Source organism: Microtus oregoni, unplaced genomic scaffold, assembly GCF_018167655.1.
Source record: "Microtus oregoni isolate MIOR12 unplaced genomic scaffold, Mior012 000005F_ref0000423, whole genome shotgun sequence".
Taxonomy (NCBI): domain Eukaryota; kingdom Metazoa; phylum Chordata; class Mammalia; order Rodentia; family Cricetidae; genus Microtus; species Microtus oregoni.
In genome coordinates, this window is record NW_024543064.1 from 48,354,156 (window position 1) to 48,369,782 (window position 15,627).

The window sequence follows — 15,627 nt, forward strand, 5'->3', positions numbered from 1 at the left end:
TCTCCTCAGACCAGCCAAAGCATATGGCAGGCCTTAATTAATGCAAAGCCGCAACTCCACGCCAGGAACATGCTCCCCACGTGCACATAGGAAGCTGCTGTCTGTACACACAGGCAATTACAAGCATTCTGAATGCCAGGTCCTGAACCCCACAAGCACATCAAATGCTGGTCCAGAAAGGTCACCCAGCCAACAGCTCTGATCAGACTTGGCTTAGGCTGAAGCAAATCCCCCAAACAAGGTGCCCTGGATGCAGAGACAGGAAGGTCAGAAACGGCCCCGCTTCACATCTTGAAGCATTTTAACCATGTGGAACGTTTTAGAGGAAGAAGAGAAAAAGAAAAGGAAAAAAAAAGTTCTTCAGAAATAATTCCAAATAATTAAACGTTAAGTCATCACAATGTAAGCCAGGGGTTCATTGCAGCTGCCTCCTCCTCTCCCTGTTGATGTGGACAGAGATTCGTTACAAGGAAGAGCAGGCCGGGCTTATGGGTGAGCTTTATCTTCTCCCTCTTCCTCTGGCCCGTGGTTTCCCCTCCATGTACCTTTGTCGACATCACTTGAAATGTTCCAGGATGAGGTAGGCACTAGCTCAGCAGTGACTGACAGCTCTGTTTCTGGAACGAGAAAGAAGTGGGGAGGGCATTATTCCATAAGGTCACTTCTGGGCTGGTAGAAGTATTATATCCTAAGGGCTTTCCTTCCGAGACAAACTGCCATGGTATTATGTCTTAGTATAGGTGAGGCAGCTCCAGCGGCCAGCTGTGGTCCCCATCACAGAGGCCCTCTGAGCCAGCCAAGCTGCAGGCCAGACCTTGACTTTAAAATTCTACCCTGAGGGTTAAAATGCAAAGAACTATGTTAACAGAAAACCATACCGACAGAGACAACCACATTTTCTCGAAAGAGTCTTCCAGAAGACCAGCCTCGGACTGATGCATTCGGAAGTCCTATCAGGGGAGAAAAATGGACAATGGTACCTTGCCTGCTGCTTTCCTGCACTGGGTGTACCACTCTATGGGCAGCGAAATTCAGTTCTTGGCACCGCCTCTTTAAGTCAAGGCAAATGAAAGCGAGGCATTTGAACGCGCAGTGTCATCTGTGGTAACTACACTTAAACAGAAATTTTCAAAGCCACCATAATTTAAAACAAGTATGCAAATCAACCCTCTAAAGGACACAATGTACTATGAAGATTTAAAAACCTTTCAATAATAGACGGTGCTACACATAGAATGGCTTTGTTGTTTCTGTGAAGTTCAAGGCAAGCAAGGCATCATTTTACAAACATATTTTAAGTAGGGTTGTTGTAACTTCCCCTTAGGCTATGTACAAACGACACCCATATAGTATTGCAGAACATTAGTGTTGGGTAGGCTCTGAGGGGACCAAGGTCATCAGACACCGCACATATGATGCCACCCCACCTTCAGTCCCCTGCAAACATCATGAATCTCTTATGATTCCTTTTGCCTATTAAGCCCAGCATCTGTGATACAGTCTTTGCAAGACAGAGTATTTTAAGTAGCCACTAAAACCATGTCTGAATTGGAAAAAAGCTGAACTTCCAAAGTAAGTAGAATCCCTGACATTGGAGCACAGTGCCTGGCTTACCCACAAGCCTCCCGGTGGCCTGGGCTGCCTAGTACTGAGCTGTGAGACCCACCCCATCTCTGGATCTCACTTGTCCAGAAATAAGCACTTTCCGTATTTCCTTATCAACAGCTGGGCCTCCACCAACTGGCTAGAGATGGCACATGTCCTCATCCTTCGCGCCAGAGACAGTGTCTGTCTACAGAAACCTTGCCAAGATCACTTCTAACCTGTCCGCAGAAACACATGGGCACTAGGCAGACTTACTTCCCTGTCCTAGAACGGATGGGAAGGAAAGAGACACGTGCCACACACCCTGCCCATGGTCCTGGTCTGCTCCTTCACCCTGTAGATTTGTTAAGGGCAGCTGAAGTCAGATGAGCAGTAGTATATCTAACAGCACGTTACACGCTGAACTGTGAATCCCCAAAGAAAGATGACCCAAGTAGGAAACCGCTTATCGTGAATCCACAGAGGGAGGATTCTTCTCCTGACTTCTGCCCAAGGATGGGCGCCTTTGCAAGTGCAAATACTAGAAAGTGTTAACAGACATGGCGTCTCCACTGCATCCTGACCCCCATCGACTGTCACCCACTCTGGCTCCTTCCACCATGACAGTTCCTTGGGCTATAGGATAGGTCGCTATGGCCCATCTGATGAAAAACAACACTCCAACACCCAGACCAGGGAGCCTGGGAACAGAAGCATGCCAGCCAGCTAGGGTGGCAACACGGGTAAGAAGCAAAGGTTGGGTGAGGGGTGGGACTAAGACAGACCTTGACAGCATTTACGGGAAGTGTTTCCAAAGCTTTGTCTTACTGCTTCTCACCGTGAAGCTGCCAGGAATCCAGGATCCCCTTTACAACATCAGCTCCGCAGGATGTAAAGGCTGTACCACTCTGTGTTTCCAGCCTGAGTTTGGATTGCTGATTGTATTTAATTTCGGACAAATGACAAAAGTACAGATTGCTGGTACTGTCCACAGGGAAACTGTTCCCCAAGTGTCCCTAGACACTAATTACCAGTCGCTTCTTGAGCAATGGCAAGGATAATTTGGGCTTTCAAGCTCATTACCTAATTAGGCCGATTCTGAGGGATATTTCTTAGCTCAAAAGCCACTCTTTCAGCTTCTCATAGAAAGTAATGACTCAAACAGATGAGATATTTTAAAATATGAATCATAACTCCATGAGACATGGTGTTTGTAAGATTGGTTTTTATTATTTCTTTGTGTGTGTGTGTGTGTGTGTGTGTGTGTGTGTGTGTGCGGGCGTGTGCATGCTTGAGCATATATGTGTGCCACCTGTGTGAGGGTGTCCACAGAGTTCAGAAGAGGACATTGAATCCCCTGCAGCTCGAGTGACAGGCAATTGTGCACCACCCAGAGAGGGTGCTGGGAACTGAACTCAGCTGTGTTGCAAGAGTTCTTAACCACTGGGTGGGTCCCCCAGTCCTGAAAAGTGAGATTTTTAAAAGGCAGTTTTAGTGTCATTTTAAAAAGAGAGGCTGAATATTTTACTTGAAATCAGCCATTCTTCCTCCTCATAGTAGATATTCAACACACACACACACACACACACAAATAAAGGAAAGCTGAACTTTAACCTAGAAAAGGTGAGCATCTCTCCAGCTGAGTTCCATCAGTTCCAGGGCTGCGGGCAGAGAGACACAGTCACCAGCCGTCGCTGTGATGTTACAATGAAGGACTCGGTTCTACTCCCCTCAGCCCCATCTGCAGAGGGATGAGCTGTTTCTGAGCACATTCTCTATCAGACTAGCCATCTCCTCTCGGGTTATAGTGTGACGTCACAATGAGTCAAACGTGCCAATTATTAATCCAGAGTAAGAGACCATCCATGGATGCCGTGATCACAACTAACTTACATGACGTCTTTTGATTTCCATTTTCTCATCTGAACAATGAGAACAATAAAAGCTACCTCACTGGACTGTAAGAAGTATTTGATCTAATAGTAGATCACAAAGATTCAGTGGGCTGTGGCTTAGAGCAGGGAGTTGAGATCTCCTGTGCTTTCTTCTGTCTCAGAGGCAGAGTCCTCATCCTCTACATTGCTAACTGCTGTCTCCGTGTCTTAAACAATGCATTCCCATGATTTCAAAAAGACTACATTTCATAAGCTTTGCCAATCAGAGTTGGTCTTTCCTGATTAGGTTTCCCTGAGTTCGTCACCAGTCTCAAGGAATGTAAGCATTTGTATGTGATTTTATTCCATTTAAGGAAATCAAACGTTTTAGGAAACTTCAGTCCATAGTGTTTTCAACCTCTGTGAGAGCAAAGCCGAAAAGCTATTTATTCCTGCTCAGGCCTCATCCTCAGAGCCGTTATCTTTGCAGCTGATGGCTGACTCTTTGGCACTGACTCCACAAAACCTAAGGGTCTGATATTTAAGCCGAAATGATGCAAATGTCATTTGGAAGAAAGGAAAACTTAGTCTTGACTCTCCTTCAGTGATGGACGTGTCCACTACAAAAGGTTTATCTCAGCCATGGGTAGGTGCAGACATAACAATTGTGGGATATGGAAGGAGCTCTGAGAAGCACCCAGCCACACTGTATCATGCATACCTGAGTTAGTGATCGTAAGGTCCCAGAGACACTCAATGCATGGAAACGGTAGCATCCCAGTGCCACAATGCCAAGAACAGCAGAAATAAGTGCTGTCCTTCATCAGAGCCATTGAGTCCTACAGTGGTGTACTAAGTGTGTGTGTACGGGAGCGGGGAGTGAATCTAGACATCTAAAACTATCTATGAGTCTGTGGGGTTTAGTAAAGCATCCATATGAGGACATAAGAGAGGACCGGGAGGTTGTACTGGACAAGAGAACAAAGTCATACATTCTTCTTTAGTAGAACCAACTCATCTTTTATGTATAAAATTTATGCAAGTGTTGTAAAAGGCAATAATGTTTTAGGTTGTTTTGTTTTTAATGATGTGGCAAGAGGCTGGAAATAATTCCACAGATGGTCCAAAGAAGGGAGTAAGACCTGGCACTTGAGTGAAGGGAAGAAGTCTACAAGATCTCAAGAGGCTGTGCGAAGAGCAGAGATCTTGTGTGTTCCACATGCACCCTCTCCTAATAGCTACAGGTACATGATACCAAAACCAGCAACCCGACACTATTCCAGGATGTACATACAGTGCTGACATTTCCTCCCGTGTGGAGATTCAGGCACCTACCCCATCATCACAATAAAGAACTAGTCAATCCCCTAAGACTCCTCCCTCTACCCTTTTGACAGCCACTCTCTCCCACCCATGCCTATCCTCTGGCAAGCACTGACCACCTCTATCTCTATAGCTCTGCTGCTTCCAGAGTGCTGTAGAAGGGAATCTGTGCTGCATGAGTGTGGCCTTTTGAGTCCAGCTTTTGTTTCACTTAGCATAATGCCCTTCAGGCCCATCAGATCTGTGGCCTGAGTCAATGGTCTGTTCTCTTTCACTGATGAGCAACAATCCATGGCATGAAGTTATATACATTGTCTACCTGTTCACCTCTGGCATTCAGGAGTTTTCCATTTCTATCTCAAGAAAAAGAAGATAGTTTAAAACCCACTCACAGGCTTCTATGATGCATTAACTATTTCAATCAAAGGGAAAAGGGATCGAGAGTGAAAGAGTTGGATGCAGGAAGTGATAGCAAGTTGATCAACTGGACATGTTACAGCATTTAAATATAGGATTTGACCCTAAAATTAAAAATGCAATAGATGTAAGTCAGCTAGAGACAGAGGGCTGTAAGACAACACAAAGGACAAATGTATACCACAAGGGGAAAAGGGATGCTAAAAATGCAAGGGGAAGAAACAAAGACAATGGTATCTGTGACTAGCACTCAAAAAACATTCAATGGCTTTACTTATCTACAGCCACAGCAAGGCTTTCTAGTTAGAGGCTTCTAGGTTTTTCCTTGTTATCAGTCTTGTGTATGTGTGTATGTATGTGTCAATTTTCTTCAAGACAAAAATACAGCATCTAGCCTGTTACTGAGGAAGCAGGATCTCTCTGAGGACAGTGCAAAACTCCAAGGGAAATTCCAAAATAATTTGAGTAATGTTGATCTTACTCAAGGAGAGGCTCAAGGGAATGAAGCGATGTTTGTCATCTCTCACCAGCCCTTAAGGCCACTAGGCGCTGAACAGATGCTCGGTACAGTAGCAGATCAGTTTGTTTCTGGCTGCATGGTAAGTGGGCAAAGGCAGAGTGAATAGAGAAGCATGCTGCAAAATAGTCCTAAGACTCTCCCCGGAGGCGCCAATTCCCTTCCTCCTGGTGGCTGCAGACACTTCGAGGTCTAAGGACATCAACACACTTCACTCTTAGATTTCTGTCGTCATGTGACTTTTCATTCCACTCCCCTCCTGGCCATGTTTCCTTTCCCCCATCCTTCTGCATCTTCATCCATGGTGTTATCCATCTCTTTTTCCTGGCTTTCTTGGCCTACATATGGTCCAATTTCATACTCTATAGGTCCAATTTCATACTCTATAGTCCATTTTATAGTAAAAATCTATGTAGTAAGGCCATTGGCTATTCAAAAAAAAAAGGTAAGGGATTCAAGAAAGCAGCCTTTAACATTGCTGTTCCAGCACTGCCTGAGAATTTATTCTTGAGTTTTGCTAAATAAATGAAGCCTTGGTTGGGTCCTATACACAAGGGATGGAATTAAGTTGTACTGACTGTTCCCTAAAGCCACAGTACATATAGTAGCAGTGTGGAAGATGAATGACCAGGAGGAACAAAAGGACTTATTTTTTTCACCGAGAACTTAATGCCTCTGAGTTCGCTTGTTCATTGATCCAATGCCTATCCATCCATCTAGTCATTCAACAAATATTTACTGAGCTCTGACCCAGACAAGCTCAGCGGTAGCGAACGAAACCAAGGCAGTGCTTGCTTCACAGAGCTCGGGGTCTGGAATAGACATAGGAAAATAAAGAATTTAAACAGAGTGAACGAACGCTGTGGGGGCTTGGCAGGGAAGGGCGAGCAGAAGAGCTAGTCCTGACTGAAAGTGCTGCTCCTAAGCCTCCTGTGATTGGTGGCAAGTTCAGTCATTAGGATGGCACCCGCTCAATCTTCCAGATGTCCCCTTTGAAGGTTTTCTAGGAGTGAACAATTGCAAAGACCTAGTGAAGCCAGCGCCCCCCTTCAGAAGCTCTTGTCGCCAGAGGAAGGGCAGTCTTGGGTGGCGCCTCTCTTCTGAGCACAGAGCTGCCTTTACCTGCACAGCTTGGGTGCTTGAGAGAACCTTCTGTTGGAAACAGAGAGTCTGTCCCGGGTTATCTATCCTTGGTAGATTTTCAACCAGCATGGAGTCATTTGTGCTTTTATCTCCCTAGCAACGCTGGCACCTGCTGGGGTTGGACGGCTGACCTAACACATTAACACTTGTGCAGCAGGCTCTCAGCTTTCATTCCCTTTTACCTTTTAATTTATACTTGGTCACTAAGAGACAGAAAAATCATTGCTCATTCAGCATGATACCATGGAAAGTTTGATGATTTCCGCTCTAGTCTGCCTGTGTAGAGATCTGTGTCAAAACCCAATACAGAAAAGTGGGTTGTTTTTTTTTTTTTAAGGGGCTGGTGCTGGAGTCTTACCATGAGGACTTGAGTTGGTGGGCCAGCATTCTGTCACTGAGTCACAAGCACTACAACATTTTGTTGTTTTTGGAGATGGGGCACTGCAGGGGAGTAGAGGATGGCCTTGAAGTCACTATCTTTCTACCTCAGCCTTCCAAGTCCTGAGATCACATTTGCTAAAATTACAAACACATGTGTATGTATGTGTGGTGTGCAAGGATTCATACATGTGGGTTTGTATGTGAGTGGGTGCAAGTGGGGGGGTTGCAAATATGGAGGAGGGTATACACGTGGGTGTGGAAGTCAGTTTGACCTTGGGTGACCTCCTAAATAACTGTCCACTTTACTTACTGAAGCAGGGTAAACACAAGAGCCTAACAGGGCTGACTGATTCAGCCCATCTAGCTAGGCATCTTGTCCAGAGAATCTCTGGTTTCCTCCTGAGAGCTGGCGTTACAAGTGAGACACCATGCATGCATATATGCATATATATATATATACACACACACACACACACACACACACACACACACACGGGTTCTGTGGATCCAAACTCTAGCCCTCATACTTTCATGGCAAATACTTCATCCACTGAGCCATTTCCCTGGCCCCAAATAGTATGTATCAAAACATAAAATTCCATCTCTGTGAACAAATGTCATCGTGACACCAGTAAAATCTTTCTCATGTTGTAGCTTCAAAAAGAATGATTCTATTTCGTGCAGCTTAAATCACAATGGGACAACCATGCAATTCAATAGGAAAAATAAAATAAACATGGCGATTTGGTGATGTTCATTTACTACTAAAAAGGCAAAACCAAAAGAATAGAAGAGCCTAACCTTTCTACTCTACACCTATCGCTCCCTTTTACATCCTTCTGGCCATCAAGTGTTCCCTCCCTTCCCTTCTAGTTAGACTGTAAATGTCTTGGGAGCAAGGATCGGGACTCTGACCTCCTCTGTGCTCTTGCTGACTTTAGACAGCTCTGGGGAATGTCAAGGTGAGGTGAGGGAAGCAGGAGGCAAAGAACTGGTTTCTATGTTGGACGTGTTCAAATCCTGGCTCTATCACAACCTGGCCACGACCCGGGGAAGAGTTGCTTCACACCCCCAGTGCCTACCTTGTTAAATGGGCCTAATTGTCATGATCACAGACTGTTCTCAGGACGCTTTGGAGATGGGTCAGGTGAGTCAGCCTTTCGCAAAGTAGCTCTGATGGCTGCGGATAAAGACTTTCGCTAACCACAGACCTGGCCAAAGGGTGTGCATCTCAGCCACTCCAGAACCCAGGTGGGGAGTGTGGCAACCAGCAGAGATTCCTGGACTGGGCTTTTGCAACCCTTGAATCTCGCTGGGTGAGTCTGACATATTCCATAGCCCAGCACTGGTCATTGACAGACCGCTCAGGTGACAAGCTCAAATACTGATAGGTCTCCTAAGTGAGTGAAATAAGAAAAGGAGCAAAGGAATTGAGAATTTCGAAGTGGTTTCAAAATCAGAGAGAAAGGGAATTGCAGATTATTGGGGTAATTCCTTCAGTACTGAGACAGACTAACGGTTATTAACCAAGAAACAAACTGGCACTTCTAGAGAGCCTTTCAAAGCCAAATGCTTTTTTAATTTGAAGAACCCCCCCCCCCAATTGTTTGCTGTAGCGGCGTAAACGAATGCAGACAGAATCAGACTTATCCCTACAGTTTGCCCACTACTTTTGACACATAGATTTTAGGGTGACCACATCAGCAGCAAAGCAGAACTGTCTGAACCATTTTCTATGTTACACAGGCTCTCAATTCGTTTGTGGAGCCCTTTGTGAGATGGGCAAGTTGAGCACACCCTAAAAGCAAGCCGTAATCCCACTTGAGGCATGGAAGGAGAGAGACACAAACCCCTTTGCAACCTTGATTCCCAGCCGCCTTAAGCACTCCCGTGGAGAAGCCCACTTTGGATGCCAGTGAGACAGCCATTAAGATCTCAAGCACCTCCTAGTGAGACAAGCACCTTGTATTTAGGCCTTACTTTTCCTTTCAAGAAAGGCAGCTCACAAACAGGCATTATTAACTCCTGACTCCGTGTGGGAAGGCCCAAGGCCCAAGATTATCGCAGTCTGATTAGATTTGAAGAAACCCAGAGCTAGGCAGAAAAGCTTGCCTCAGGTCTCCTGACATGTTACCAGCTGTCAGCAGAACATACCCATGACCTCCTGTTCCCCAGCTCTGCCTCAGCCTGGCTGCTTGCAGCCCTGGTGGCTCTCATGCCGCTTTAGAATTCAGGGGGTTTTGTTTGCTTGCTTGTCTGTTTTAACTGTTAAACTGTTTAAACTCTGTGCTCTCAATTCAATTCTCTGAACCTTCCAAAGTGTGAGGAATCAAAGGTGGTGGCAGAAGCAGGGGAGATTTCAGGGGGAGAAATACACTGCAAGTGTAATTTTTAGATTCTGGCTGCCCCTGAAAAATCACATTTAAGCTAATGGCATTGAGAGGTCCCGGGATTAGTACAAATCATTTTACTCTGAGAGGTAAATTCAAGAGGTGGCTATCACCCTACACAATGTAATTGGTTCTCCTCTTGCCACATCAGCCTGGGCATGCCGCATCAGGCTAGCTGCTAATTTTCAAATACTTAATTTGTCTCAGATTGTTTCGGTTTAAGTGTTTTGTTGCTCTGGACCAGGTTTCCTGAACTGTGCCTTTATTGAAAGCCTGGGGAGATCAATAATGAGAATTAAATACAGTGAAACATAAAGCAGAGCCCGAAGAGAGGCCAGAAGCCTTCCCAGGGTCTCCCATGCAATCCCACGGTACTCTGTCTCCTGCTCCCTGAAGACACTTTTCACTTTGTAAGGTGAGCAGAAAGTTTTTGAGTGTTCTGTTTTGTCACCAAGATGATGTGCTTCCGAGGCTGGGGATAAGTCACCAGCCAGCAAATGTGTCCCGAAAGCACAGTCCCTGTGCTTTCCACATGCCTCCCAGCCCCTGGGAGACATTTCAAACCAGTACAGGACTTATTTCTCCAAGGTAGTGTGGTTGGCTCTAACACCCACCCTAGGAAAAGTTTATGCCCTAGTCTGGGTTTTTTCACGTCCAGCTGCGATACAATTGTATTGTTTTTACATTTGGGCTGGTGGTTCCAGAGGGATTTGAATTCGGCATGGCGAGGAAGTCATGCTAGGGCAGGTTGTTTAATTAATGACTGCAGGAACATGAGAAGGACCTTTGTCAAGGGGCAACTGAGCCAGAACCTAGTGTAGCTATTACCTTCAAAGACCCGTCCACGGTGACCCATTTCTGCCAGCGAAACCCTCCTACTAAAGACTTCAGAACCTTCAGAACAGGACTACAAGCTGGGGCATAGGTCAAATCATGACCTTGTACAAGACAAAGACATTTCTGATGAAAGCCAGAACTATTATCTTGGGCCTTGCGAAGTGGTAAATGAACATCTATTCTGGGTGCTGGTTTTCTTAAAAGGAAAAGAACTATCTCCATGCAAGACTCCTAAAGCATATTCCTCCCTGGACCCACACCTTTTTGAGCCATCTTCAATGAAGTGATGGAGTCTATTATAGCACCATCAAATCTAAACTACTTGTGACTGGTGTTAACTCCCACAGTTGGCAGAGATCAGCCTCGTTCAGTGAAAATCAGAGAATCATGGAACCACAAACTTATTTATTTTATTTATTTATTTATTTTTTATTATTTTTTTGGTTTTTCGAGACAGGGTTTCTCTGCGGCTTTGGAGCCTGTCCTGGAACTAGCTCTTGTAGACCAGGCTGGTCTCGAACTCACAGAGATCCGCCTGCCTCTGCCTCCCGAGTGCTGGGAATAAAGGTGTGCGCCGGAACCACAAACTTATGAGCTGACTGGATGCTTGTTGTTTGAAGCCACTAACCTTGGGCTGGTTTGGTGTGTAAATTAGTTATGGGCAGCAACCACTTACAGATAAGGGGAACTAGGCTCAATAAGCTTTATAGTCTAAAGCTATAAACTCTTTAAACAGGTGAACACATTGAAAAGGGCAAGATTAGAACCTGGTTTTTACAGTCTCCACCTTCTCCCCTGAAGACAAATACAAAAGACCAGACTGGAGATGCTAGTGCATGCTCTGAGGTAAGCCTGAGGCTCTGAAGCAAAGCCCGAGGGAAGCAAGCGTCTCTGACAATGCTGTCAAGTGCTTTGGAGAACATCAGAGGACAGGAAGTCACCCCAGTCTGGGAAGACCACGTATTCGAAGTCCTATGGCCATATTTAAGGGAGGCAAAGACAGGTTCTCTTCCAATGATGTGAGGATAAAGGATCTTCTCTTATGTACGAACACAGAACTCAGTCACAGCAATGTCTAGTCAAACATGGCGGCGTGGTCATTTCCTTGTTCAACAGGTTTAATGTTATACCCTCATGAGATGAAAGATGACTCTCCGTGTAATCAGTGTTTGACTCTTCATTTCCTTTGGCCATGCATCTGCCAAGGGTGTATTTGGATTTAACAGAAAGCAAAACGCTGTTTGCACTGGAAATGAAAGGCAATTAACTATACCCATGGTCTTTATGCACACTAGGTCTGGGGCTATAGACTTGGGACCTTTTAACAAAAATGCAAGCCCATGCTTCAGATGTGCCAAAGAAACCCTCATCTTTGAAAAGGAAGGGCTCTTCCTGCCACAGAGTTGTCACAAGCATCATTTCAGAGGCCTTGTTAGTCAACGACAATGAACAGGAAAACGGCCAAAGCTACCGTATGCATGAACAAGGAGGAAGCCCGTTTGCTCGCGAGTGTCACCTATAAAATGGGCACCTTGCTCTCCTGCAGATGAGTGATTTCAACAGTTCCTATGTTGACAGGGGATGTTCTCCCCTTATCTATTTTCAGTGAGAGATGATCAGGGTGTTGGGGGCATTTCCTGTGGGTGGTAGAATCCCTCAGGAGTATGTCTGTCCCTCACTTCACAACCAGAGTTCCACTGGGAGCACCCTGCTTGCACACACCTTTCCCCACAAGACCTATAGCCTTTCTTCAGCTTTCCTGCCTTGCTGTCAGCAAGCACGTGCACAGTTAGCATGGAGGAGAAATTAAGTTTGAGAGAGTATCCAAACACCATGGAAATAAAGGTGGTAAACCAGAGGATATTAAATGAATACTACAGGACAAAACAAGACCCAAACATGACATACGGTAAGCTAGAGAGAAAAACAATGTTGTAACTCAAAAGACAAAGGTCTAACTGCAAGAGCACAGCACACAGGGTTTTGTACACAGCAACACAGAGAGAACAACAGTCAAGTGGACAATGGGAACGAGTTGGCAGCCTGCAGGAAAAGAGATGCAATAATCTCAGATAGGCACAAACATGCTGCACTCATTGATAAGAAATGCAAAATATTAGAACTTCCACATGAAGAGGCAGAGAGATGACTCAGCGGTTAAGAGCACTTGCTGATCTCTATGAGGACTAGAGTCCAAGTCCCAGCACATCCATGTCCCACTCACAACCATGTGTAACCCTAGCTCCCGGGAGAAGATGCTTCTGCAAAAACACATACGTGTGTGCACATAAGCACACAAACATCCACAAAATCATTTATTTTAATCCTTAAAACTTTAATAGGCTGTTGTGTTGTTCAAGTCATATTGGAAATATAAAACAGTTTGATGATGCACTGCCCGGAAAAGGCTTTGAAGAAATAAGTGCTGATGCATGGGAGGATTATAAACTGGTTGCACTTAGCAGTTTCTATGGAAACATAAAAAGTCCTGCTATGTGAGCAGCAGCTTCTCTTCCAGGAATGCAGCCCTGGAGGAAGTGACACTCGATAGGACTGTAGGATGATGTCTGGAAGAGAAAAGGAGTGGAAATCACCTGTTTCTCAAACAGCAGAACCTGATGAATAAATTAGGACATGCAAAGGTCTCAATAGAACAGAGCGCAGGTCTGCATCATACACCATTAGGTTAAAAATGAAAAGGAAAGCATGTCTAGAAAACAGTAATTATAAAACCAAGCATGTAACATGCATCTACATTCCTACACATATAAATACACATCCTCCAGAAATAGCTGTAATGGGAGATACCCAAACATTAGGAACAATGTCTACATCTGAGAAGGAGGACAGTTAATAGGCCAGGTGCAAGAAAGAGATGAACTTTTCATTGTATGTTCTTTTAAGTTTATAAAATGTTATATACTTTATATGTGCAAAATGGGGAGACTATAAAAGGATTTCTTAGTGCCTCTGGGGCAATGTATTATAGGACCCCAGAGAACGACTCAACAGAGCAGGTAGGAAGGAAACAGCAATGGCCGACAAAGGTTGGTAAGGGACGCTAACTTTTGCCTGGAGTTGTGAAGGAGGAGCACAGAATGCACAGACTGACAGAAGGCCTCCCACACCAGGAAGCTGGGGCAACTGGGGGAACTACTGGCTGGTCACTTGCTTTCTGAGTTCTAATCTTTCTATGTAATATTTGATGAACTTGTAATAATGTGTGTGAGAAGTACAGGCTCCACCCTAATGACACAAAGATATAAAAAGCAGGCATGCTGTAATGTGCAGGGGGATGAGGAAAGAAGAGAAGAAAAGGACGTCAGCAACCAAATTAGTAAAATATTCGGATTAATACATTTCCTATCTCTACAATAGCTAGTAAAGAAAAACTCTAATCTCTTCATCGGTGATTAAAAAAAAAAAAAAAACAAACAGGGTTATAGAATGCTCTGAAAAATGCCACCAGGACTTGAATCCTTGGTTCTTTCCTTGCACTGTGACATTCTTTCAACTAAAGCCTTCTATCAGGGTGCACTCTTACGTGGTTCACCCCTTTCTGCACAAGTGTCCTGCCAGAGAGGTGTGTGTGAGAGTCAACCTCCTGTGTCGATGTGGGCTTTGTTCCTGCCGTTCATTGTATGTATTACAAATGGGACGCGCACTTTTTTTTTTTTTTTAAGTTTGCAAAACAAACAGGAAACATTACTGAAAACATTCTCTCTGGAAGTTACAATGGCAGAGTCTGCGCCAGGAGAGTTGGCCACACCAAACAGACTTTACCAGTTGTTCTCACTTCCTGTTGTCACATCGTGTTTTCCACGCTGAAGTCTAAAACGTGGGTGGCACAGTTAGCCGAGTGACAAAGGCAGGAAGATGGGTCATCACCTTTCCCAACAACCCTGTTGAGGTGTTGACTGGCTTCTCAGACACCTTGAAAAGTTAATAGCAGCCTTCTTTTCTGTTGCAAACACACTCCCACACATGACTTTTCAACCAAAAGAAACTCAAGTTATTTAGTCCTGATGTTTTCCAAATTCCCCAAGAGCCAGACCAAAAACCATGTGTTCATGCAAGCAAACCAGCCTCAGACACAGCAGACCACGGGAGGCCCCTGGTGAAGAGGACCTGCCTGTCACTTGGCTTGGGTATTGGCTGGTTGTCCTCACTATCCGATCTAGTCGTTTTATCTTTTGAAGTTTACACAACTTATATCAAACATGATCTAAAAATACTAAACGGAAAATTCTAAGACTTAACACCATACTTAGTGTGAAGATATTCCCGCCACCTCACCCTTTTCTACCTTGGTTGTTCCGGATATCTTTGCTATCTACAGACAACCAATTATTTAGTCTCAGTGGTCACCTGATTATCGGATCACTTATAGCCATGTTGAACAAAAGTTCATACTGATCACTTATTGCCATTATTAAACATTTGTTCAAGAAACCCTATGCCACTGCTATGTAAACATTATCACAAGACAGGTATCATTCAGCTCACTGCAGCTCATTAAGTAGGGGTCTTAGAGTATATAGCCTCCATGTTTGGGGAACACTGTTGTAATATCTACGCTGGGGCGCTCAACCCAAAGGAGTATGACTTTGTTCCATATACACATGTGGCAAACAGGTAAATTAATTACCGCTTTGCTTTGACTTTATCAAGTAAGGTCTGAATATCACCATTCTGTATGTCCAATATCTCAAATGGCTGTGAACTCTAGATAAGTATTAGTCTCCATGGCTCAAGTAGAAGTTACAAAAGCCCATCCATGTCAACTGTAAGGGAATCCAGTCATTCTTTACAGCAAAAAAAAAAAAAAAGCAAAAAATAAAAAAGTAAAGGCACGTGTTTTGCACATATCCCTCAACGCTCACAGTGCTTCGTATAAAATGCTCTTGAGAACTCCATGGAAATGCCAGCCCCTCCCCCCCCCCCACCGCCCACTTCATTTCTCTTCTGTTTTTAAAGTCAGGAAGAGAATCTGGCTTTTTCCGTTCCCTCTGTCAACGTGATATGCCTGGGAGGATAACAGTCCAGGAAGTGGATTTCAGACACTCGGCTAAGGCGAGGGAAGAGAGGGTCACTGGAACATCTCATCTTTGACAAAGTTACAACTTCCTCCTCAGGAAAAAAGAGATTGAAAATTTTAATT

The 15,627-nt window shown here is 44.6% G+C and overlaps 1 protein-coding gene across 1 annotated transcript in view; it reads right to left on the minus strand.

The window, feature by feature from the left end:
- The window catches only part of Ror1 (receptor tyrosine kinase like orphan receptor 1), a 143,742-nt gene extending 141,078 nt beyond the window's left edge, over window positions 1–2,664 (minus strand). Inside the window, exons 1-2 of the mRNA XM_041651151.1 lie at window positions 2,616–2,664; window positions 546–617 (exon numbers count right to left, since the gene is read on the minus strand). Coding sequence (XP_041507085.1) covers window positions 546–617; window positions 2,616–2,664 — 121 coding nt within the window. The remainder of the gene's footprint in view (window positions 1–545; window positions 618–2,615) is intronic.
- Window positions 2,665–15,627: the final 12,963 nt, after the last annotated feature.